The sequence below is a fragment of the Plodia interpunctella genome, chromosome 10 (assembly GCF_027563975.2).
Source record: "Plodia interpunctella isolate USDA-ARS_2022_Savannah chromosome 10, ilPloInte3.2, whole genome shotgun sequence".
Classification (NCBI taxonomy): domain Eukaryota; kingdom Metazoa; phylum Arthropoda; class Insecta; order Lepidoptera; family Pyralidae; genus Plodia; species Plodia interpunctella.
The window spans coordinates 4,084,819-4,112,009 of NC_071303.1; the positions used below are offsets into that span (position 1 = coordinate 4,084,819).

Consider the following 27,191-nt stretch of genomic DNA (forward strand, 5'->3'; position numbering starts at 1 on the left):
AATGAAACCGTAAATTTTTCTACGATGTCTTGCTTGTCTGATTACAAGTTTTAGATGCGGAAAAATACCTTATGAAGAATTAGCAAAACGCATGGATATGCAATACATAACACACTATCGTAGAACATTTGATATATATTTTTTTTATTTCTAGTTCTCAATATATATTTGTTTTATTAAAATGTTTTTAAAATTACTCCAATTACCTGCATAAGAAGTTTAGTCACTTCGTCACAAAATAAAAAAAACCTTTTTTCAGCCGGGCAGCCTCCGGACCTGTCGTGGGAGCGCTTCAAGTGGATGCCGTCACGTACTTCCATTGTTACCACCCCTCCCCCCGTAGGCACCCTCCACCCCCCCCCCTAGGACCTTCAAAGCCTTTTCTTATTTCGAAAAATATAAGGTAAAAGCAATTTTCCCGGAGCTTTTTTGATAAAGATAATTTTTCTAGATTAATTAATGCATTTTATTACTATTATATAATTTTTAGTATAAAATCAAATTTATGGTTTCTGCAGCTTTACCACACAGGCATCAACAAAATAATATATTACTTTGTTTATTTTGTTTTATAACTCACTTAAACTAGGTTTAATATATTTCTATCGTGTGAACTTTTGGTGTGAATATGAAAACACTTAGGTACTTTCCCCAATTTAAATATAGAACAGGTATACAATAATTATAACAATATATATTACGGTTATATATTGATAAATAATATAATTAATAACATAACAGTGCACTAAAATTTATCATATTGGTTTTCTGATACCCGTGAAGCAAAATTATTATTTACCTGTTAGATATCAAGTACCGACTAGAGATTATTTGAGTACACATGAACTAAAAGCTAATGGAACGTGCAAAGATAATAAAACTGTGCCGCATTATTACTTTTGATGCAAAATAATATGTAAAGTGAGAACATACATTTTTACACAATATATAAAATTGTGTTTGCTAAACCAATAAATCATGAACACACAAAATGTGAACAATATTGTTAAAACACTGAAAAAATCAATATATTAGAAGAAATTGTAAACAAAACTGTAACAAAACCTGAAATAGACTGTACAGTCGGGACAAAGTGCATGTCAGGAGCGCAACGGCCTTAGCCAGGGCCGCCCAGCGCAGGCAGGCGCCCGCCGCCGCCATGGGAAAATCAGGCTTCTCCGCCATTGGGCTAGCCGGACCCGCCCCGCGCCCCGCCTGCCTCCATATATACGACGCGCCTCCGACCATCTCCTCATTCCTCGCTCGCGCTCCGCACGCAACGCACGTGTCGCGTCCTCTTGTTTACCAGTGCTCGTGTTCAGTGACTCTCACGATGAAAGCGATAACAGCAGTGTGCGCGACCGGTGCCTCGGTGCCCGCCATCGCCAGCGGCCGTGTTCACAGGCACCGTGAAGGCGAAAACGCAGAAATCCAGATGTACCTATCCAAACTTCAGGATTTGGTGCCGTTTATGCCGAAGAACAGGAAGATTTCCAAATTGGAGGTGATACAGCATGTGATCGACTACATCTGCGATCTTCAGTCGGCGCTAGAGAACCACCCTGCCATGGATCAGTTCGACGCGGAGGGCGCGCTGGCCTCGCCGCCCTGCGCCACCACGCCGCAGCCGCGCCCTCACAGGCGCCCGCTGGGCCCACGCTCTGCGCCCAACACAATCCTCCGCAAAACACCTTCAAGCCAAGAACACAGAAATCAAGCGGTAAGTTTCAATTATATACACATGTATGTCAACTTTAATAAAATGTTCGTTACTTTGTTGTTTAAGACTTAATATGTCTCCTAGAAACAACAAAACTTTGCGATAACTGCTTTGTAATTTTAAGTTATAAACTACACTCCATGTCATGCAAAATTTAGAAGAACTTACCAAACCAAGTATTAGGTAGAGACACTATTGCATAAAAAGTAAATGAAATATCAGTGTTTTTGCGGCGCGCACCTGCGCGTTTCGCAAGCGGGAAGGTAAAAGCGGAGATGTCGAGTTTCACAACATGTGGCCAAAATAATGACAACACAGAATCAACACTTCTTATGAATGATGCACTAGTTAAAATACTAAAATAATCTAAAAACAATAATGTCATCAGTCCTAAACTCTACACTTTTATCATTTAAACATTAGCTTTCTCTCTCCATACTTTTTTAGTCAAATTTTGTTCACGACATATAAATCTGTATAGATACCATTGTTTGTGCAATTAAATACGTAGACATTCCATCACCGCGCCACCTATCAAACGATTGGCACATGCATTCGCATAAATGTTACGATCAAAATGTCATCTATATAAAAAGATACGACAGTATAAATGGTTTTACTTTATTTGCAATTAATACTTCAAATGTTTAGTGGGAGCCGATATAATAATGAATTGGCATGATGTAAGAAGCGTAGTAGAGTTCTAGCAAATTTACATCATACCTACGTTTTGTATCCTTATCGCATCTAAGAAAACCCTGCTACTAAATTGAGTTCAGAAAAAAAAAGCTTTTTTTATTTTAGTGAATTTTGCTATTTTGTGACTCATTACAGAACCATGGGTCAGTTAAGTACCTTCGTAATGAAATAGTAGAATCAGTAAATAGTCACAAACTAAACCGCTGTTCACGCATGCGTGACGGCTGTTTTGAATTTCAGCCTTGAAGCGCGGCCACCTGCGCCGGCGCCGAGTAAACGACCGTGTACTGACACACAATCTGAATATTCAACACATATTTATGCCGCGTTTAACATTCCGCTTGACACCTGCGCGTGATTGCCATTTCGTCATCCCCATTGGACACGACAAAGTTAGTTTCTCCCAGAGTAACACAGCAAAACACTTACTGCGTCGAGATTGTGTTTGCGTCGTTTGTCCGAGCGCTCAGTGCGCGGCAGGTGCATCGCGAAGGATTTATTTGAGCGCCTGCGATTACGAGGCCCAGGCGCAATGCGCGCTCGTTAATACTTAGTCGCGCCACGTAAATTTTAATCACTGCCAGTTGTTGGAAACGAGGGAAATATTCAAAACAAGCTTGATTTAGGAGACGCAACATGCATTTCAAATTTAACCACACAATGCAATATTTACGCGACTCGATTTTATAATCCCTTATCTCAATACCCAAGAACCCTTAATATATTTACATAATAGGTAGTAGATATCTTTAATTTCGATAAAACATCTATATTGACATAATAAAACAAGACTTCCCACCAAAATGCACAATCGGGGCCGCATACTCAATTTGTCACAAATTATGATCTGAATTTTGATGTTTAGTTTATACACATTTTTAAATATAAAGTAGTTAACTGTGATGTTTCTACAAAACATTTAACAAGGCATTAAAGATGATTATATATTAATAATCATCGCTGATGTGGGAAATTTGTATATGAGAAATCCATTTTCAATTAGCTCTAGGCGCCGGTTAGGTATCACAATAGCAACCGATATTTACTAATACAACGCCTACGACATTTTAGGAACTATCAGAATGTCTACTAATCGAGCAGCATTCCTGAATACAAATGCAGTATAATATCGCAAGGACATTTGGATTTCTCGTTTGAGTTAGATAGAATGAGTTTGGATAAGGCTTTAGGCGATCGTGGCTGATTTTGAGGTAAGCGTGCATGTCGTGAGGCGGCATTTCACGGCGATATCTCGCGGGGCATCGCACTGTGTGCCACAAACCTCCGGTCACGAGCATAAGCCACTATCGCGACCGTAATTGTTGCTTGCAGCTGTCTGCGAGGTCGTGGGATCCTATCACCACAGCTCTCCCAATTCGTTCTCGATTTGACTTCTTACATCATTGCCTATACTCTATGTCTTATTGTTATACCATTTCACCACACCTACAACCATAAATGTCAACACGGTCCTAGTTTGACTTTTCACTCAGACTGTAATAAGCTGTTAAGTATCGTAATAAGCACGGTTAGGCGTGTAATCTAGTGCGGTAGCAACCCTCACATTTATTGCACTTAAAGGGCCCGACCCCATTTATAATCATACTCTCTCATATTGTACGATCATGATCGTTTATTTTGTTTTATTGTTTATCGAGAGAAAGTCCCACGTCCTCGAAATAAGTTACCTACTATATGTCAATATCACTTAGTCATCCAATTAAAAGCCCGCATGTTCTCATTTGGAATCAATTTAGAAATATTAGATGCCCTCAACAAAAGTTTCCACTAGGAGCTAATACGATATAAATATACGATTGAAATATTATTTATTATTTTATATTACTGAAGGAAATGAAAAGGCTTTAAGAATCGTATAAGCTAAATAACACAATCCTTATGACGCATAACGGCGTGCATGCTGGCTGACACCCACGCCACACATCGCGATGGACTCGAGCATCAGACAGGCGACACTAACGAGCCGCCAGGTGTCTGCGCCCACGCTCGATCCTCCGACTCTGAATATCTTTGTCTCCGCGTCCCTTGAGCATAAATTGTGCACGTGAAAGTTTTACGAGCACCTTTACGCTTCTCCGAAGCATTAAAAGGAGGCGACGCGGCGAGTAGACAATGCAGCGAAATATCTCGCCAACCTTTGCACACGTGCATCGATTTCGCCGATAGCTTGGATTCCATCGGCGACGGATCGATCGAGGGCATTGTGCGGATAACGGTCGCTCGCAGCTGCGTGTGAGCACACGTGACGGTGCCGGTGGCCGGATAGCTAAATAAATGTGATGAACATACCTATTCATTACCCAACCAACAATGCTCGTCCCATAAAGGGATTTCACGTGTGCGCTCTCGCAAAGTCCCGATCCGTTCGGGACATGTGTGCTCTCCCTTTGGTATGTGTCCGTAAATAGGGTGTGGCCACGTGCGGCCGTTCAGCTGTGTCGCGGATGTGTACGGACGGGAAGCTGTAATCCAACACTTGCTGATACTGAGAACGTTACGCTGAAACTGTATGTTACTGAAGTGCCTTCTGTAAACATCGTCAATAAATTGTAACCGACGCTATTCTTTTGTTTGTGGCTTAATCAATTGGCGGGCGTCCTCGTCTGCACTTAAATTAGGGTGACGAAACAACAGCACTATTGTCCGGGCTAATGAATTAAAACACTGTTGAAACACAGCGCATATGGCGTGGACAGATGGCCGGACGCGGGCTGGATGCGCATGTGCTACACGATACTATTGCTACTATCAGTAATAACTGTAAAATAACCAAGGGTCATCTTTAACAATTCTAGTAAAAATGGTTTAACATGTATCCTAGTTAAACGCGTAGGTCGTTTTTCATCATCGTTATCAATTAACTTATATTGCTTTTATATCATCACATGGTAGGGAAACATGTGCGCGCGCATCTGTGCCTCGATTGGTAGCTGCACCCTTGCGTACCGATTCACCTTCTGTGCTGTCAACTTGGCCCTTCATAATTGGCACTCCTACTACATTATATACCATCCGACCATTATTGTACTTATGTTTATTTTCTTTTGTTACAGACGCCCGAAAAGCAAAACCAGCTAGACAGGCCGTCGTGTTAAATGACGTCTTTAGGTTTAAGAGGACTTTATTTATGGTGTAATATAAGAGAAGCCTCAATCCGCGTCAGTAGCGGTTGGAGGTGGGCAGTGGGGGCGGCTGTGGAAGATGCTGCCATCATCAGTTCCAGTGAAGATCATCTCGCGATGATGTCCTAAGTACGATCTCGTTATGATCAATAACTACTAACTACTTATACTTGTTTCGTGGCATTACGGCAAAGACTGTACTGCAATGCAATGACCCGCTCAGGCGGACTGTTATTATGTTATACTTTATGTAAAAAGCTTTACTAGTTATTACTCAGATGATTGTAAATTTGAAAGTTTGTAAATAGGTATGTTGAGTGATATGCGAAGATCAAAACATCCTATAACCTCAGGTCTCTTAAAAATATATTTGAGTTTATCTAATTAGGCATTCAAAAAGTATTTAAGTTCTATCCAATTACATTCTTAGTTTAAAAACGATGCTTCCAATTTATATCAAAGAAATAAACCAATTTTAAGTTGGTTTATCTATTATTTGTATAATTTTATTAATTTTAAGTTATTTCTTCTCGTGTGATTTTGCATGGCAATTTGTTGCTATTAGATTATTGAAAATATTATCAGAGTGCAAATCGTGTATACATTCTATTGCTAATTTATCAAACCGGTTTGCACATATACTTAATGTAAATATTGTACGTAATTGAGGAAAATAAATATATTAAAAATAGTGAAAAATTATGAACTTGAGACCTTCTATGATTTTATTTTGATTATAAGGTGGAAATGCTTTAATTATCTTGTATAATTCTTATTAGTTACGATGTATTATAATTTAAATAGACTGTTATAGTTTTAATAATGAAGAAATGAGTTGGTAGCGGTCAAACAAATGTGTTATTAGCGGTACCCCTAGTAATTATTATGAAATTAATTCCTTACATGTCTTTATTTCTAGAAAGAATAACAGTTTCAGTCACAAATTCTATCAACCGCTTCACAAATTTTCGTCCATATTTTGTTTTCAATTTAGATTATTAAGATAAATTTTTGCACTGATTTTCTCAATAAGTACCGATAAATAAATCAAAAAGAAATAAAACATGACTATAAAATACGCGCTTTTATTATTGTTTCATCCTTTCCCTAACAAAAACCTACGCTATGAGAAAATAGATCAATAAATGAATTCAAATACAAACTACAATTAGCAGTCATATCATAATTTTTTAATGAAAACCTGAGAACGTTTTTACAACCTTTAATCAGGTCGACCACGAAGATATCATGTCATTTAACGTTATAACTGGAATAATAGCGCAATTTTATGTTGACAATATTATCAAAAAATGTACAATTCCTGATTGAATATATAATTATAAAATAGATATTTTCACATTCCGATTTTTTTTCTAAAACGCCGAGATCACGCGATTGCATCACGTCCAATTATCGCAACTACAATATTTGGTCAGCTGCGTTGGTATTACAGTCAACAGCCAGTCACACTCTTTTACAAAATCAACTCTATTGCTGAGCAATAAAACCTAAATTTCTAATTCATCTCAAGATATAGAGAAACCAGCAAATGGTTATAGAGTTATACCTTATGTTGTTTTGATTAAGGTGCATAGTTGAATGGTAATAGGCTTGTGAACATTTGTACACCAAATATTAACACAATGCCGTCACAGCACCGAACAATACGGCTAATTACTATGTGAGGTGAACGAGGTTCATAAACAGTACAATTTTGTTTTTTGCAAAATACTTGCGACCCTGACAGGTTGCGCCACAGGGCCCTACAAAGAAAATTCTGAAAGTTAGCTCATTTCATGCCTATGACTATTTATGTAAAGTATCGTTAGTATTTTTGGTTTTTAAATTAAAAATCAGGTATACTAGTAGGTTACCCATATTTTTTAAAAGTGACAAACAACTTTTGTAAGCCTGTTTTTGTATTCAGGAAAGACCAGCAGTTGAGCCCGAGTGTCGAAAGTTTCCAGCCTATGTGTTTTTACGAAATAAAAGTCTAGTAGACTACTATTTATTTACTGATATTTTACTACATAAAAAGTATTATAAATAGGACAGATTAGATATGTAAGAAGAAGGTTATACACACAACTATCAAAACATGTGGGCGCGTCACCTCCTTTCTTGGTTTGCAAATAAGGCTATTTGACCATAAGCTGGTTGTCATGTGCAAATTTTCTATGTAAACCTACTAAAATCCTCCAAAGCTAAAGAAATTATTTGTTGGACCACCTAGTTTGCCGGCCACAGGGATACAATGAACGTTGTTCTAAATGATGGTTTTATTTCGTTTAATAAGATCTATAACTAGATAGCTTACGGATTCACCGTAATTTGATATCATATCATGTATGATGATAGCAGTATAATGTTTTGCGAATTAGTTCTATGTCGATTAAACACACTACGAGTGCAACTGCACCGAAAAGCAAGGAAAAGCGATTCGACCCAAAACCAAAAAAATGGGCATGAGGAGAATAAAATTTTTTCAAGGTCTCCACTAACACTAAAACACTATTTATTTTGCTAGCGTCCAATGCATAACAATATAATTATTGTAAATTAAATATCGCATATCAAATACATGTATTGATCAAACTAAAATGAATTATCTAAATAGATAACTTGAAATGCAGCGCAGAAAACTGTATATAAGTGTATAAAAATATCAAGCAAGGTCTAATTCGTCACATTCGCGTTTCAGACTTTATCAACTGACAGACTGAAACTGTACATAATTCCATTTAGTGTCGATAGGTGTACGTATATGTAGTTAGTGTACGTATCTTGCGAAGTTTTCTTACTGAGAAATATAAATTAGTTTCATATTTTTTCTTGGTTATATTCTTTCCTCAAATATACGGCAAATCAAAAGTAGGTACTTATAGTGTTTCTACATTGGTTGCTTATTTGCAAATTGAAGACATGATATTTGATAAGACTGATTTATCTTGCAGCCAAAGATACAATAGAACTTTCTAGAATTCTAAAATGTACTTTCGTACAGATTACACGAATGAATGCATGCATGCACGAATGAATGTAATACGAAATGCACGTGTTTTAGGTAATTTCAGCGCAGTTACATGAAGCAATTACCAACAAAATTATGTTTTATTGAGAACGACGTCATCGTATATTCGCACTGTTGTAGGTACCTTTCTGTTAGTCTTCGATGACGAGAAGAACCAGAAGTCTTGAATTATTTACACTTCGGTTACTTTATTTGCATAAAATTAAAGAGGCAAAGGTTAAAAATATATATTTTTCTACGTATTTACCTAAATTCTCTAGTTATGAATAATAACTAGTTATGCATTAACATAGAGTTAATATATATTGTATGAATAACTAAAATAATCGAACAAGTGCGAGTCGGATTCACGGAGCGAGAGTACCATGTCACCAATTCGAGGTTTTATAGTAGAATACAGTTAGTCGACTATTACTCATCAACTTAGGTGTCATAGTTTTCCTTCTAATTAATACTATATTTCGTTATATATAAGTACTAATATCGTAACGATTGAATTCCTAACAACAACTGTTTCGTTGGTAGAGGGGGAGGACACTTGACTCTAACGAAAATTGGCACTTTCAAGCTTAATAATTTACGAACGGTTTACTAAATTAAAAAATGGTTTTCCCACACCTTGTATATTTTTGAAAGACCTATCCAACCAGACGTAGGAAAAACGAAAAATAAAAAAACAATCCCACTTCATGGGGAGGTATCCGGAATACATGTTCTTTTTTTTTCAAAACACATCATTCTAGTAATACCTAATAGTCTAATCTTTGAGCTAGATAGCGACGGGCGAACTGACGGACATGGCGAAACTAAATGGGTTGCTTATCTGTAGAACTACGGAACCCTAAAAAATCACTCAGTAAATTAGATCATGAACTATTGTAACAATTCTTGTTTTGATGCAATACTTGACGAGTTACAAGTGGAATGAGAAGTTCCCTGACTCACCAATTCAAGCTATGGTAAGGATCGATATTGGTAGCCAAGTGTACCATACAACTGTAAATGTCTTGAACGTGTTACAATCTGCGTCGTAAACGCGGAACAGTCCTATATTTTTTATCGATAATCTCGATTAATCGATCTAGTTTCTGAGATAGTGGAAGTAGACAGGTGGCCGGCAGGTGTTTGCACTTGGCACTGATAAGCTGATAACCGTACTGAAGTACCGAAGAAATGCCTATAAGACAAGTTAATCTTCGTACTTGACGATTAACAGGGGAATTCGTGGAATATTCAACTGTTTATGTGAATCATAAATACTGAATGAGTGCGTATGCACTTAGTAATTTTATTTTTACATATTGCAACACTAAGATAAACAACAAAAAGCAAATCTTATTGAGAAACAAAATTAAAGAAGAGAACTTATTTTCTATTTCACATAGAAATATGGAAGTTTACTTTTTATGCGTGTTATTAGGGTTTTGAATTAGGTAACCTGTATAAAATGACTGATTTATAATATCTGTTCAATATCCTGCTGGTAGTGCTGGTAATCTCAAAATGGTGCAAGTAGCCGTGTGGACTCGGCAAAATGACGACATTCTCGATGAATAAAGCTTGCTTACAATCACAAATGACTGTCGTAGAAAATTCGAAATATAATCAATTTGAAACAATTTATTGTTTCAGGTAGGGGCAAAGATTCAAAGTCTTATTGTTATTAGACTACTTATAATATATACGTGTGTTGAGGATTGAAGGTTAAGGGTAAGTAGAGAGTATATTTTTAACTAGTATAACGTTTGCGAAAATATTTTAGTTTAGTATTTTCATACAAAAAAATACTAAACGGATAAATTAAATCAACTAAGAACCTAATATAGCATAACATAGAATAATAGAAGATACTTGATACATGTCTCGTCATACAATTTTTAGGCATTTTTTTTGGGGTTGAAACTATCGTCGTTTTCTACATCACTAACTCATATTTTATAGTTGTTACAATGACAAAATTCTCCAAAATCATGCAAATAACTTTTAATTGATTGAGGTTGGAATAAAAATAAATCGTCGTCGGTCGATTTAAAAATATTACCATTTTACTTAGCAGAAAGAAATAAATGTAATAAAATATGTAGTATCTATTTTATTTTCTTTATACAGATAACTATAAGATCTATTAAACTTACAATGAATATTTCACAATTTGCTATAAAATTATACTAAATTATGTAATTATTTATAAACAAATTTCTAAAAGAAAATCTGATAGTTATTCTTATTTTACACAGGTGACGTGGAGGTTCTGCCGGCCCGCGAATATTGCAACAAAACGCGTAACTAGGCGACTCGGTTATCCAACCATAACAATAGTGCTGTTATAAGCTATGTTCCTCGTAAATCACTATGCAATCCGCCGTCACACAATGTAAGTTGAGTAGGAGAGAGAGGTACGCCGCAAATACCGGAAAACTTATTATCAGCAGAAAATTGGCTTGCAACAAGTCAAATCTATTACATAAGAAAGAAAATATGTTAGACAAAAAATATATTTTAGTGTTATACTAATACGATAAGTTGTTGTCATTCCATTAATTCATTCTGTTGAATATTCATATGTAAATTAACTTACGAACAATAGTTGATATATAATATACTTGTCGAAGAGGCGACCACCATAAATAATATACTCCTCTTCTCTTCTTTATCTCTTATCCCATTTCACTTGGAGTCGTGTCTCCTCGTACACTTGTGCCAGAGAACTCTACTCCCTCTTGTCATTGAATTTATGTTTTGCCTCTGGATCATAATATGACTTCTTATATAACAGTGAGCTATAACTTCAAGATTTAAAAACTATTCCTAGTATAAATTCAATTGAATTGATCAATTAAAGTAACGACATATAAAAAAATATCATGTTTTGTCATGTCTTTTTTACACACTCCAAGTTAAATAGTTTTAACTTATATATTAATAGTCTTACCTACATATGCCTTGTCTGGGAATGGTAAGCGAAAGTAAAATTTTTGATAAAATTGCATGAATTCAAGACAAGTTATAATGAAATTTTACTCAGATTTAAAATGTTAAATCATAAATGTATGATTCGGTATGATTCCCATGGAGCTAAGGCATCACATCATAACATGCATATGTAATTAACTTACGAACAATAGTTAATATATGATATAGTTGAAAAGAAAAGCAATGGATGATCCAAATGCGACGTGGCAAGTCAAATCGCCGTAACCAGATCAAATATCGCGTTATCTTTTATCAGTGCTATCAGTAACATCCAAAGCCACGGAGCAGTACAGGTGTTCGTACGAGTAATGCACCGAACGCACTTGTACAGGATGTGTTAATGTAATTAAGGTACAGTCATCGGTAAATTGTTATTTGCGAATAAAACACTCCATGACTCCACTGATATGCAATTTTCTTGTTATGGAAAAACTTTTCATTGCAACTTTTATTACTGAATAAAATACCTACTAAATAACATCCTTAGATATTATAAAAATAAGTATCCCTGTCGCAACTGTATGAATGAATGCAATGAACTCACAAAATTTACCGCACGGATTTTTGTACGATTTTTACCAAAAGGTTTTGGTGTATAATTTATTATGGTTTTTTCCGAGCGAAGCCGGGACGGGCAGTCTTATTATAAAATCATGTTGTGCAATAAAAATTTAATTATTACTGATCTCATTTTGTCTTATGTAATAACGTCGCGAAGAATTTTTTGTTTTATGTCAGTTAAAAATCATTTCAAATAAAATCTGCTTTCACTTTATAGAATCTTATTATCTTTCTGAGATTATATGATTATGATCGACCTATTGAAAGTAAAATTTCTGCAAATATAACAACAGAACAGAAGTTTTTCTTTCCTGTTTTTCTTTCCTACTTTTCTTCTCCACTACTATCGGTTTTCGGCATGACGGTTATTAACACTTATAAATATTAATAAATAGATATATTTTTAAAACCCAATTTTTAATTATTGTCTTTCTGTATTGATTTTTGTTTCCATAAGGCTCCGTCACATCTGATGGCGTGATAAAGGGTACTCCGGTTAACCTTTCACGCTACTTATTTCATTTATAATTCATTCTGTAATTGCCACACTCCATTTGCAATCAAACTTTTCTTTTAGTCTACTTAAAATACTATGTTTCATGTAAATAAATCATTGATAGTTCGGAAACAATATTATTTCAGAGCTACGTATATACATTATGTTAAAAAAATAATTGTGATTCAATTTAAGTATACCTACTTGTTTTAATTTTATTTTACACATCCTACGACCGAGCAAGTAGTCAAGCGGACGTGAAAACGAGACAGAAAAACTTACATAATGACTTATATTCAATAGATAGAAGCAAAAAGTTGGGTTAAAGGTCTTCAAAGGTACCCCTAAAAAGTCTTAGGCTTTAAATATTCAAAGGGTGTAAAGGGCAACACTGCGCATATTTCCCCGGAGACATAACATTTTCTATTCACCCCTCACTTGTCTATAGACTTTATATTTCCTCGAATATATTATTAGATAAACGGCTATACTATATTTTGGTCTTCTAAAATATAGTTTGCTAGCTTTGATGTTTTTAAATAATTATCTATAATCAGGCAGAAGTATTTAGTGAAAATTAACTTTACTTCCACAGAAGGTAACTCGCTATAGTTAAGATGGACGGCATCTAATTGCGACTAGTTTACGTATGTATCATACGCAGTGCGGTGCAATGCAATGCGATGCAATTGAGGAGCGGAAGTAGTGCCCCAGTCACCTCGCGCATCCATTGTGCAGCGCCGACTACCGCTCACTGTGACCATAGAACATAGATAGTCAAACTATTTTTAGCTCTTATTGTCTATGCCTCGCGTCGCATACTGATATTATTCATAGAGAAGCGCAAAAAATAGTCTTCTTTCTTTTCGAATTTTGATGAATTTTGGTAACATTGGTCAAGTCTAAAGGCATCTGACGTGAATTTTTACGACTATCTACTGCGCTCTATTGCTATAAAGATGAAAATAAAATGGCAGCTATTACAAATAAGATCAAAATATATAATATACGAATATCTGTGGTATGAATAAAATGTTTTTGTCGTTGTTAAGTATAATTTATTGTATGTGGCTCTCGATAAGGAAAAGTAATCAATTCAGTTTTTATATCTGTACAACACTGGAGTAATCAAGTTAAAGCCGAGCGTTTTTATTGTATATTTATAATAGGAGTAATCACTCGCCCTCTATGGAGTAACTGCAGTCAGGATTACTGCCTACTATAGGATAATAATATTACCTAGGCATTTTAAAAGTCCGCTTCTGAAGTTAGGTCTCTTACATAATCATAGCATTTCATTTCTGTTCTGAATAATTAGGGAGACCCAGGAAAAATCGGCGAGTTCCTGATCACAGTAAATGAATCCTACTATTGATATAAAATACCTATATATACATATAGATACAATTGCATCGAGGGCACGGCAGACGTTGGGTATTGTTCTCGTCTCGCTAAATGCACTTCCACAATGAATGCTGTAGCGATGCTAATGAAATTCATAGGTGTTTATATATTGATGACTTCACGATGACCCGGCCGTTAATATTAGCGTTATACTTAAGTATGTTATAAGTATAAATGTATAAAATATAAGTATATGTTTGAATACGGTAAGATACGCTCTAGATCTGGTAAGAGTCGCTCTAGATCAGGTTTAAAAAATATTTCTGTGTATGATTGCTACATTCTTATAATTTGTATCTACAAGTCTTTTTCGGAACCCCGCGAAATTACCGCGGAAGCAAAAGTTTTCCATTCGTCAAAAGTTCAAATTCATAATGTTGCCATGCCAAGCTTTCATATAGTAAACTAGCTACCTGCCCCGGCTTCACACGGGTGTAATATTATGCGTATTATATACATATACTCTAATCTTCCACTTGAATCACTCCAACATTATCACTACATGGTATAAAACAAAGTCGCTTCCTGGAACACAGAAAGATATTTAATTTTTTTCAATTTTCGTAATTTGCTAATTTATCATTATTCCAGAAGAAATTAGTTGTTATATATTATTAAAGGTATTTTCACATTGCACGTGCGCGCATCTCTTAGTCGTAAAACCACATCTCCGCAGAGGAGATTTCTCGGTCCATTTATTTAGTTTTAGTGCATCCCGCAGCTGAGTCAATAGGCGGGTCTTCGTACTCACAAGAATATTCAAATCTTAAAACAAATTTAAACAATTTTTAATATTCTAGAATGCTTTACGAAGAAAACAGCATTTAGAGGGAATCACGAGCAAGAACAAATGCTAATGCATCGCAACAACACAAGTTTTGGTAGGCCCAAATTTTCGAAAAATTACTGCTGCAATGACGAGGCCACAAAGTACGTTGTCGATCTATATTTGTAATTTCGAATCTTTGCTCACGGCAGTCGTGGCCGAGCGGTTAAGGCGTCTGACTAGAAATCAGATTCCCTCTGGGAGCGTAGGTTCGAATCCTACCGACTGCGTAGTTTGTTTTTTTTGTTTTTTTATATATTTTAATTCGTTTTTATATAAAATAATACATTTAACCTAGTTGCTGCCCGCAGCTCCGCCAGAAGTAGCAAGTTAGATCTCCAGTCATCAACTATATCTATCCAAACATCAAAATCGGCCTGCATATCGTTTAACACCTGAAATAAAATAAAATAATTTATTATTTATTTATTCTTGGAAGCGTGACAGACATTTTGACATTTGTAATATTACTATGAAACGAGGTTATATAAATTTGTATCAAAATGTACAATGTATAAATCAGCATTTACAAGTCCGAACAGAGAAGCATAACTTTGTCTAACAAGCTCAGACGAGGCCCACAAATCTCAGGAGATGCCACCGCTCTCATTAGAGGACTGCACGTGCGCTGCGCAGCCCGCGGCAGCGGCGAACGGCGTTCCACAGGGTTGCGATCCGGGACCACTTCAGTTATAGACGTCAGTGGACGTTTTGTTTGTGGCAAGTTTGTTTTGAGGAAGATTTTCTTTTCATGTATCCTATAAATTCTTGTATGTTTGCATGACACTGATTCTGCAAACTGCTCTTTGACGAATTTTTATATTTATGACATCCTTATGTCATCAATACAAATGAGTATGTATTTCATTTCAATAATTTGTGACTTATATACATATGTGTGGATAGCGATCGAGACGGATAATCATACATAGGTAATGAGTAAATCATTAATCTCATTTTTGAATATCTACAATAATCATACTCTCTACACACTGAATCTAATGGACGAGGAAGAAGCTGCTCTAAGACGTATTTTTATGACTGAAGTAGTCAAACCAGTAATTACACTCAGTAATCAAGTTGAACCACTTAACATACATAAAAAAACATTGTCATAATTTTATTTTAACGTTTCACGTCACTGTATCAATAACAACATAATGAATATTGTAACAAACATCTATGGCTGTCAGATACTCTGCAATGTATGAACAGCTGGCTTCACACATAACTACGTCTAAAATACAACACAAATGGTTTTTACAATCGGATTAAGAGAAAACAGCGGTGTCGTTAGATAGAAACACAATTTGCGCTCGGTATGAAACACTAAACCACATTAGCTGCGCCAACTGCCACCCCTGGACAGAATAACTTTTCGTCATGGGATTACGAGTTCGTACCAGGGATTTAAGGTTTCATTACTTCGACAGAGCGAAGCCCTCCTCTCCCTGCACCCCTACTATACTACAATTTGCAACTCGAACGAACTTCAATTTATTTTTTGATCTAACTGACGATGAGACTAACAATGTCACTTTTATGCAAAATGTTTCACAACCATCAAACGTCTGTATCATAGAATGTTTTTTTCGCATAATGTCTCTTTTGCAAAATTACGATTTTGAATCATTTATCATCAGGATATAACTTTATTAACTTCATTACGTTCATTTTACAAGAAAGTTACAAATACGTTGGATACGAAGAAAATATTTTCTGTTTGTCGAGCGAAAATCTATAGTAGCACCGAATTTTCCCCTACAGAAAAGCGGAACTGTGGAGTCAAACCAGAATGGGGAGCGTAGCGAGGCGAGACCTCTAATGTACAAATATTGCGGACGAAATGAATATATTCGCCCTTTGTCCCCCTCCCGATCCCGGACAAGTGCACGTTTTGATTAAGTTGCCTGGAGTTATGGATTTATGGGACTATGCACTTTACTAGACAACCCGATTGATGATTGATGCAATATTTATTATAACAATCTCCAATATCGACATCACCATTATAGAACTTTAAAAAACTTGTGAATTGAATTTTAATTAAATATCATCATTATCCATAATGCTGCCTCCATGACATGATTAGACTTACAAAATAATCACTGAATAAAAATGACTCTTCTGACGGATTACAAAACATGTATGTACCTAATTATATAACTTTGTGGTTATAATCCGATAATGAACATATAATAATAATAATGTTTATTTTATATTTATTATATGTCAATGTAGAGTACAATTACTGATAGCAATACACACCTATATACTTAGTTTTTTACCGTACCTAGTTGAACAGATGTGGACATTACAGCCATGGCAGTCAAACTTTATAAACCATCTGTAGCGATGGCTTAAAAGAAAAGCATGCAACGATAGCGTATTAAAAACAGTGTTTGCGTACCAATGTAGCCAGTTGGTCGACTTCTAACCAATCACATTCTAGTCCCAAGTGTCCCGCTAATACTCCATATGGCAACTCAATGTGCAATGTATAAACTGCCAGTCAAATAGGACCCCTCTAATCAAGAACTATCACAGAGGGAAGTGTCTTGTTTTGCTGGTGTAATATTCATCGCATTCTGAGGGCGGAAAAACTGATGCAACGACATATGCATGCATTAGGGAAGATGAGACTATCGCACATTAGTCTTAATTTGTCCAACTGGTCTAGTTCATAATGTATTTTATTTCCAGCACGTGTACCTAGTGTGATTTCAATATCACATCAGATAATCAAGACCATGCATGCTTAAATGCAGAACTTTCTCAATAAATCAAGTCAAAGGAATTATTTCTTGTGATAGACTTGAAAATTGATGAATTACGATATAAATATTTTAAACAAATTCTACGAGTCTAAGTACTTAATTACTCAACTAACATTACTACTTTTTTCAAAATCAAAATCAAATCATTTATTCAGAAATTAGGCCTTCACAGACACTTTTTACGTCATATTCTAAATTAAATGATGTTTACCAAAGCTACAAACTACTAGCATTTCGACCACTGCTGAGAAGAAATGCCGAAAGAAACTTATTCAAACAGTGTTGGTCCCTATTATCCCAGAAAAGCTTACCATTTTTTTGTATTTTGTATATATATATAAACAAAAAAATCTTTTAATAAAAGATCAAAACTTTTTCGTGGATCCAACAACCGAACATTTATATCACAAAAATTAATTAAATTTAGCCGATGATTTGCAAGTTATCAAATATCTACAGATACTACTATCTACTTGAAATGTACTGGGTGGTCGACGGCCATATAAGCTATTATGGTGAATTATAAACTAGGACTATAAAGTTGTACTGTTAAACGTATGTTAGTGGTCCAACTTACGAGGACTTCAATCCCGCTATTCCCTACTTTTGGTCATTCATGAACCGTCGGGCACAATCACAAAAAGATAGAAACGAATCACAACCCATCTAACGAAATTTTGTTGGATTTATAAATAAACCTAGCTAAGTTACTCGCGTATGGTCAGTATCTTCAAGTTATTTCGCAACGTTCTCGTGTGACAGTGTCGTGTTGTCGCTCCACTTGCACAGCGGCGCCAGACATTGGACACCGAACCTATAAACCGACACATTTGCATATTCTGATTACATGTTGTCATTCAAGAACTGAGCATTACGAGAATTCATTTCTTGACATTCGTATTATGTGTTCCTATTTAATTAATGAATTAATTTATTCCATCTAGTGTGTTAGTGGCGACTGACGTCAGATTATCTGACCCTCATCTAAGTATATTCCCGTCCTCAGCCGTGAAATTTCAGAGACCAGTGTTTGAATTCGTTATACCAGTGTTTATTACGAGTAATATTCAATATGGACTCCTCAAGTAGTTACTTAGTTAAATTAATTGAATCAATCGCTCCAATGATATCAAGCAAATCCATGATTTGTCAATGAAAATTCTTCAGAAGACCTTTTAGTCTCTATCTTGGTCTTGTGTGAGGCCATTTACCGTCACAAATATATGATCCTTCCTTATACAAATAAAGCTATAATATATATATTACCTATTATCAATGTCTTCTGACTAATATTTTTTTAAAATTATCTACCAAACATGAAATCTAACTTCTTAAGAACTAGTCAAAATCCTTGACTATGTTGGACAAGTTGGAGAGCAGCTAGCGTCATTTATGGGAACTATTAACTCGTACAAACAAAGCGTCATATTGTTTGTCATTCTCACGGCGCCCACGCATTTGCACCTCGGCCCCTCCCCAAACATGGTCGTTCGGTGGACTTGAGGACTGGACAAATAAATTATGTTCTGTTGTAGTATGTAGTTAGTATAATATTTAGTAACGTTTTGAAAACTGCATGAACAATACAAAATGAAGACGTAACTTACATCCTAGAAATGGCTTTACTGGATTAAGTGTGTTTACGATTTTATCTGTTCCCCAAGGCTTTGTTTAGCGTGAAACCACAAACTGACAGCCATTGTCAATCTCTTCTACTCTCTCTTATACGCGATAGTTAATGTTAATACTTTGTCTATTCTATGTATTGTAATTATAAGATCCAGTTTTATTCAAAGGTTTTCAGCGTGACCCGCACAATTTCTCCAGATATTTCAGTCACACATCTTTTAGTTTTTAAATAACATTATATATAAATATTTTTCTAGGTAGAAGATGACAATAACCGAGCGGCCTGGATAGATATAGCGCTCAGCACCTGCCTCTCACGTCACACAGCGGAAGCGCGCCGCTGACGGGGCGCTAAAACATTTACTACGAAAATTATGTCTATCTCAACACTTTCGAAATAATGGTTGATTTATAAATAGTGCATAAAAATGAGGCAATCGCCACATTGTATTGAGTATATTTTGTGTGAGCAAAATGTAAATAAATAGGAACTTCAATCCCCTCTCCTGCAACTGTGTAATGACTTCGTGCATTAAAAAATTCTAGGTTATTCATTTCGTAGCATATTTTAAATATATACAAACCATAATAAAACAGCATATTTATGTGGGAAGTGGTAACAACAAAGTGTGGACAGCGATAACGATTGCGACAACCGTCACAACATCAGAGCGGCTGAAATCGACGACGACCGACAGTTGGCGGCAGAACCACCTTGTCATATTAATTTACACACATTATGATTATGAGTCTCCCAAAATATTTTATAGTATGAAAAATAGACCGCTTTTATTATTCCAAACGCGACAAGGGGAATCGTAAAAAGTGACGTTATTAAACTGAAAACCATGTCGAATCTAATTTCGGGGGTCGTTTGAATGAAGAGCAAGAAGTGAGCAAGAATTAAATTTAGCACTGCTTGCTATTGTTATATGCCCATAGTTTTTATTTAAGTGCAGACCGATATGATTGATATCATAGTGATAAGTTGGAAAGTGATAAAACATAGTTAAACTTAGTACATTATGATGACTAGAATAGTAGGTACTTACTCCAAGGTGATAAAGGTAACAAAAAGCTAGAAACTTTACGAATGTTATTTTACTACCTACGAAATATATATCGTTAGTGAAATAAAATTAGAATATCTACATCATCGGTTTTTTAAATAGTAATAAGTACAAAACAACTTAATAACAAACTTAATTAACGAATCACCTAGTGAACCTATTCTGTATTGTAATCGTATGATTGAAGAAAGTTATAACGTGATTTGTCACATTATAACTTTCTTCAATCATACAATTACAATACAGAATAGGTACATCCGAAGATAGAAAATCAATACTAATTTACCTTCGTTAGAATGACGCAGCGACGAGGGTGGCGCCGCGGTGCGGGCGCCGCGCGTACTAATGAGGACACGCGACCCGCACACGACCTTAGTGAATAATAAATTGTAGGTAATGTAATACTTACATTAATTAGTTAATGCAATTACGGCTTTGTTTTACTACATCTAAAAAGACGCCTGCCTAATATTATATGTTATAGGGTATCGATAATATTTTTTTTTGTGTTTAAATTTAATAACAAAAAATATCAATGCTAAACGATTTCAGTTTATGCGTAATGGGTTTAAGTTTATGCAAAAAACTTGTATTTTTATTCTGACAAGGCAACAGAACTATTGTGTGAGTAAGATATAAAATTTCGTATCATTGCTCAACTGGCCCTGTGGCGCAACGGATAACGCGTCTGACTACGGATCAGAAGATTCCAGGTTCGAATCCTGGCAGGGTCGCTATGTTTCTTTTTGCATATTATACTTTTTATTTTAATTTATTTTATTAAGCAAAATAACGTCATCTGCATATTTTTCTATAGAAGAAGGAAATCAAAAGACTCATTTCAATTACGACAACAACATTTTCAATTACAGAAATATTTCATCTATCTATCTAAAAATATTACATCAAAGTTTCTTTAACACGTTAGTAATCATCGCATAATAAATAAAAAGTTACGAATACGACACGTGTGACAAGAAATTACGGCTGATAAAATCTAAGCCAAGCTGAACAGAACAATTTTATGTCACTATTTATCTCTAAAACTGTGAAGTGTCAAAATATTTAAAGATTTTAGAAAAAAATAAACAGTTTGTTAATATTATTCTGGTATAATATATAGATAGGTACTTGTTATTTGAGGATCATGGTTTTTGAATACAGAAAGGAACAGAACACGTCGATACGAAAACGTAAGTATTACAAAGCCTTACATAATCTTAACTAATATAATAAAACTGAATAGTCGGTATGTTTGTTTGTCTGTTTAAACATCGTTATCATTAATCACTGGACCTATAAAATCTATGCTACTTTTCTGATTTAATAAATAGGTAGGCAGTACTTATCTAGAATTTATATTTATCATATTTACATAACCGAAGCAGAGGCTTCTAAATAGGTTTATATTGAAAATATATATTCATATATGTACTTCCAACGTTACATTGCGGACGTGTGACTTGTTGGTACGATATCGGCTGCTGAATGGTTATTTTAGTGCCGCTATCGTCCCGGGTCAAGAGCGCGCCTTCCGCTGATAACAGCATGATAACAAACCCCAAAACGCAGCATCCTATCCGTTATTTATTGACAGAACAACAAAAACACCCACTCTGATAAAATATTTTACTTTCTTTTCATATGAGAGATAATTTTTTGTTTGTGTAGATTTAGGAGGATTCTCCTTGTGCTATGTATCGGTTCTGCTCCATTTGATTGTGATTTGAAGTTATCGCGATTGACCTTTCTTTTTTTGGAAATAATAAAAAGATGATGTTTGGAAGGAATTAAAGGAGGTTTCTGTCCAGCAGTACAGAAGTAGCGTTCGCTTTCCGATAGAGTATGTTTAAATTTTTTTTACAAAGGTCTCCATTTTTAGGACCCGAAACAAACTTTACGAGCATGTCATGATTGTTAGTATTGTATTCCCTTGCCAACTGTTTCTAAAAATGTTATAAAACAACATTGGATAAAACCAGTCACCAGGCACCAGGCAATCCATCCTGAGTGCCTGCCTTCACACAAACTTAATTTTAGACAGTTACAACCAGAAGAGCCAAGATTTGTGCTAGAGAATTTGTTAGTATAGTCGGTTATGAGTTCGGCAAACATCCTGGCCGAGTCAAACACGGGATCATCTCCTGTCGTCGCCGACGGACATCGCGGACATGTGCTAACGTATCCAATGTAAACTCGCCTTTACATTCACGTCTATACCAATATTAATAGATAAATAAGATTTTTTCGACTTCATATTCATTTTGACCTTGTCAATGCTCGTAAAGGAGGGTCCAAATTCCAGCGCAACCATCTAGCTCTGAGAAATAAGTCTGTGGTCGAATGAGGAAATCAGTGCGATTTACTCATGTGATTACGAATACGGAGTTTGCGCTATTCATTTAGCATATGCTCGACGTGACACAAAATATGTTAATTGTTACAACTGATATAGCAATCGTGCGTCCGCGAAAGTGTTAAAAAATTGTTTCTCATTCTCAAAAAATAATCACATTTTTAGAAATGACACTATTGAACCATCTCTACGAAAGTACACTCGGAGAGATATAAATCAGTACATAAATTAAAGCGCCCGCTGACACGACGCGGACAAGTGTAAGCGTCAAGTGCTTCGGCTGCGACACAAAATAAAGACGTTACATAGCGATAAATCATTGGAATTCTTATTCAAAATGAAAAAGACCCGTCTGCATCTACACAGAAATGTAAAAACTGGTAGTGAAACAGAGCTAAAGTCCTTCATTTTAACTAAATATGGTAGGTAACAATCAATCCGTTCCGGGTAAACGCACGCTTATATTAATATACCTAATTGTATAGGTATTCTCTATCCTGGTTGTCGAGTAAATTTTAATCAAATAATAATTTTACCTGGGGGACCATTTCATTCATTTCAGAGATGGCCGACGATACGAAGACAAATGTAGTGATTCTGTATTATCATTACTTTGCGTGTTCGCTTTTCAAGTGCCTCGACGCGCGATCATTCGATTAGCACTCGCTCGCATCGCACCCCATTATAGCCGTGACGAAAACACCACTCGATATCCAAGTGATTTCATATTACGTTTAAGACGTTTAAGAATATCGGTCTAACACTTGTTACGTTTATTTCAGTATATTCATTTGAGTCGGAATACTTGTGGTGCAGTCGACTAGAATAATCGATATTTTTTATTTACCCTGCATTGTGTAAATATATATTCAGACATACATATAAAAACCTCGCCCAGTCTAATACTTAAGTATCTATATCCTCACCCCACATCCCACCCTGACACGTGTCGGGGACAAGCGACTCATTACGAACCTTCCGTATCTATGGAAAGTCGCGTGGCGTAGCGTGTATATCTATAGCGTTATCTTTGAGGCTCATTGATGTGATAAAATTACATAATGTCTACAGACTTTGTTATGGTATTAAATATGCAATGCACGTTCTATTTCGGCAACTAATATGGCAGTCATTTATATGGGATTCACTTAGTATAGATTCCCTTTTCCATCATAGATATATAGTGGATATGTATAATACAAACAAATCCATTTTTTAAAGTATACCTTTGAATAAAAGAACATTCCAATTGCAAAAATCTCGCAAAGTCGGTAACATTGCCAATAACGTATTTATCGTAGCAACGCTACGACGACTAGCGACAGTGCTACGAGCTATCATCTATTTCCTATGTTGTGACCTGCATGTTTCCATAATCATTTATTTTACTAGAATCATGTGATATTTCAACAAATACATGTACATGAAGTATTGTGTTAATATCTATCTATAGGATAACGTTTCGATATGGCTAGCCCGCCCGTACGACTACATCGCCATATAGACAAACGTATGTAGTTTTCGATGTTTGTCTATGGTATATTTTATTTTAATTCAAGTGCATGAAGTCATTCTATTGGATTTTTTGTTGATTAGTTCGTTCATAATGGTCCGATATTATTATGATTTATGGTTTAATTTTCGGCACATCATCATGAAATTCTTTGTATGTTTATCATACTAAAAAGAGGTAGGACATACATTTCGACTAACACAAAGATTTTTTTCAATATACTGGCGATAATTATTATATTTTATTTATTAATTCATTTTCTATCTATAGTATAAATAAACTGCATAATTTTGTTATTTATGGCGCATAACATTAAATTTACACAATTTATCATTGTCCATATCTGGTGGTGTTTCCAATTCGAGCGATTGTAGTTCGGCGGAAATTCCGGTCGGGCACGCGCCGCGCTTCCGGGCCGCTACACGAACGAAAATACTTGTGGGAAAACTTTATCGATCATGTCCACTTTATTTACTCACTGTTTTGTATTCCTTGTAGTTACCTGGCTACAGAATCCTCCCTCCAGACATTAGGGTTATGTAAATTAAGAACTGGATCGATAAAGTGCCGCTTCGAGTATGACCTTTCTCGCAGATCACAAGAATCGACAAAGAAATATCGCCATTATTTATAGTTTCCATTAAATTTTATCAATCCTAAAGTTTTGAGCCTTTAAAACTACCTTGAGACAGCACAGTCAAATGTAATAAATAGCGCAACCAATTGAAGTCACATGAAGCATCATCGATTTTAGGTATTATGGTTCAGTATCTTCCTAGAGGTCATGCTAAAAGTTAAAACAGCATTCCCAAAAAAGGATTACTTCTGGCAGCTGGTCGTAAATATACAGCCGATTCTTCTTTTAAAGGAAAATTTGAATAATAATAATCCGTGACATCACAGCCGGAAATGACAACACAATCAGATGAGATAGAAGACAAGCATCATTGACTTGGCTTGCAGAAGTCAATGACGCTTGCGATCGACCGGGCGGGGCGGTCCCGGCTCCCCGAGGGACGCGAGGTGAAGGGTTCAGAGGATGCCCTTCATTCTGTTGCCAGGTTGGTGCGAGTACTTGCATCTCAGTATTAGGTATGTATAGTTAAAATTACTTTATAGGAAATAGACTGGCACAATGTCAATGGCAGCATGGCATTGCCAATTTCATAATTTTTATAATACATTACATTTTCATAATAACCTCAGTCTTTACATATGTTACATTATAATACATGTATTTTAAATAGTAATTTTCCCATGAAAGCATTTGTACCTAATAGTGCGTTTAGAGAGGAAAATGAATTGCAAATTATCTAGTTCTGCCTTTGAAAAAAATATTCCTAATGGCACAGCCAGTTTTACACAACTAGCAACACTGGCATTAGGAATATTTTGTACTAATCATGATTTCTTCTTGGACTAACCTGGTATTCATACATACCAGTGGAAAACATTCACACTGTACCGTTCGTAATACCTACGTACTATTCGGTTATGGTATTACATAAGATTATAAATGCTCAATTCTCTTTTTCGATTACAATCACGTGCACGTTATACACGATATCCTCAGGAATGTGACGCAACAAAATGGCCTTTCATTTAGTTCCTGCATCGCTCGATAAAATTGTTTACTTGGCTCAAAAACTCGCGCATTGGGAAACAATGAACACGAACTATAAAATAGTATATCGGAGCAATTTTATATTTCGCTCCATACATGGTACATTTACTAACAAAAATGAAACAAAAAAGTAAATGCGTTGTACTGATGTGGTATCTAAGTACAGCTGCACTGCAAAATATGCATGTTCAGAAGAGGTTAGAGTTAAAATAAAAATTAATAAAGAATAAATTGTAATAACCTTTTTCGCTTTACTTTTGTTTATGACTCGAAAATTAAAATGTTAAATAATATCATAAGAATCCAATACTGTAAAAAAATATATTGAAGTAAATAATTTCACAACATTTGCGAAAATACCGTTTTGTCACTCGGAAACCGTCAGAAAATTTTCCACAAACGACTACGTTTAATGTTAAGACGTCGACAATGGCCCATAAGATATTTTTTAAATTGAGATATTTTTAAATTGTGTACAGGAGTGTACCACATTATTGGCGCATGAAACGCTTACACCGTTTTCCACTCGCACCGCCCCGGCTAAATTACGCGAAACGTGCTTGCAATTCCAAAATATCCTCCCCGCACACCGCTCCGCCCCTCAACTTGGGATAATATTCCCCAACACGTTTGAATTCTGTTCTATTTGCAAGAATAAACTTAGAAATCGATTTTTAATCAGACATCTGTCAGTTACCTTTGTAGAATAGGGTGATTTTATTATTATTTAGCAATGCAATGAACTAAGGAAAATTTGGGTATACTTTTGTAGAAAATCTACAAACTTATACCCAAATTTAATTAATACTTTTGTAGAAAATCTACAAAAGTATATCCAACATTTCCTAAGTTCTCTCTTATTTTGATAGTAGTTACAGAGTGGACGTTCCAAGAACATTTTGAGTTCTGTTTATTCTATTAATAGAAAAAATCCGAGCAAGCCTAATAGCAATTTATGTATCGAACATGAAAATGTCTTGCCGAGAAATAGTTTGTGCAGCGTCACTTTGCTTCTAATTACTTAAAAAATGATGCAATTAGCGTAATGAATCCAATCCTGTACAAATCATACGGGCGAGCCCATACAAGTCTGTCAGCTGGCCGCCCCCGCCGCTCGTCAATTTAATAAAAAGGTTTCCATCGAGATTATAACACCACTCTGCCCCTCCGAGGACACGCACGTGCAGAGAATCGATGCTACGATCCAAGACATTTCTTTGGTTTCTTCAAATAGTCAAACGACAGCTATAGTTATTTCCTTTACATAAATGTGCTAGTTCATCACTGAATTTACGTTACATGTAATAAATATAAGTTAAATGTATTATTATTGTTATTACTATTTGTATAGTATAAATATATAATGAAT

At 35.5% G+C, this 27,191-nt stretch overlaps 1 protein-coding gene and 2 non-coding genes across 3 annotated transcripts; all 3 read left to right on the forward strand.

The window, feature by feature from the left end:
- The first annotated feature begins 1,237 nt into the window (after positions 1-1,237).
- Positions 1,238-6,640, forward strand: emc (extra macrochaetae). The gene is made up of 2 exons (XM_053750610.2): positions 1,238-1,720; positions 5,494-6,640. Exons 1-2 carry the CDS (start codon positions 1,334-1,336, stop codon positions 5,533-5,535), a joined length of 429 nt encoding a protein of 142 aa, XP_053606585.1. The 5' UTR covers positions 1,238-1,333; the 3' UTR covers positions 5,536-6,640.
- An 8,361-nt stretch (positions 6,641-15,001) lies between these two features.
- Positions 15,002-15,083, forward strand: TRNAS-AGA (transfer RNA serine (anticodon AGA)). Its single transcript has one exon. It is a non-coding gene; the product is annotated as a tRNA-Ser (tRNA).
- A 5,907-nt stretch (positions 15,084-20,990) lies between these two features.
- Positions 20,991-21,063, forward strand: TRNAR-ACG (transfer RNA arginine (anticodon ACG)). The gene has a single exon. It is a non-coding gene; the product is annotated as a tRNA-Arg (tRNA).
- Positions 21,064-27,191: the final 6,128 nt, after the last annotated feature.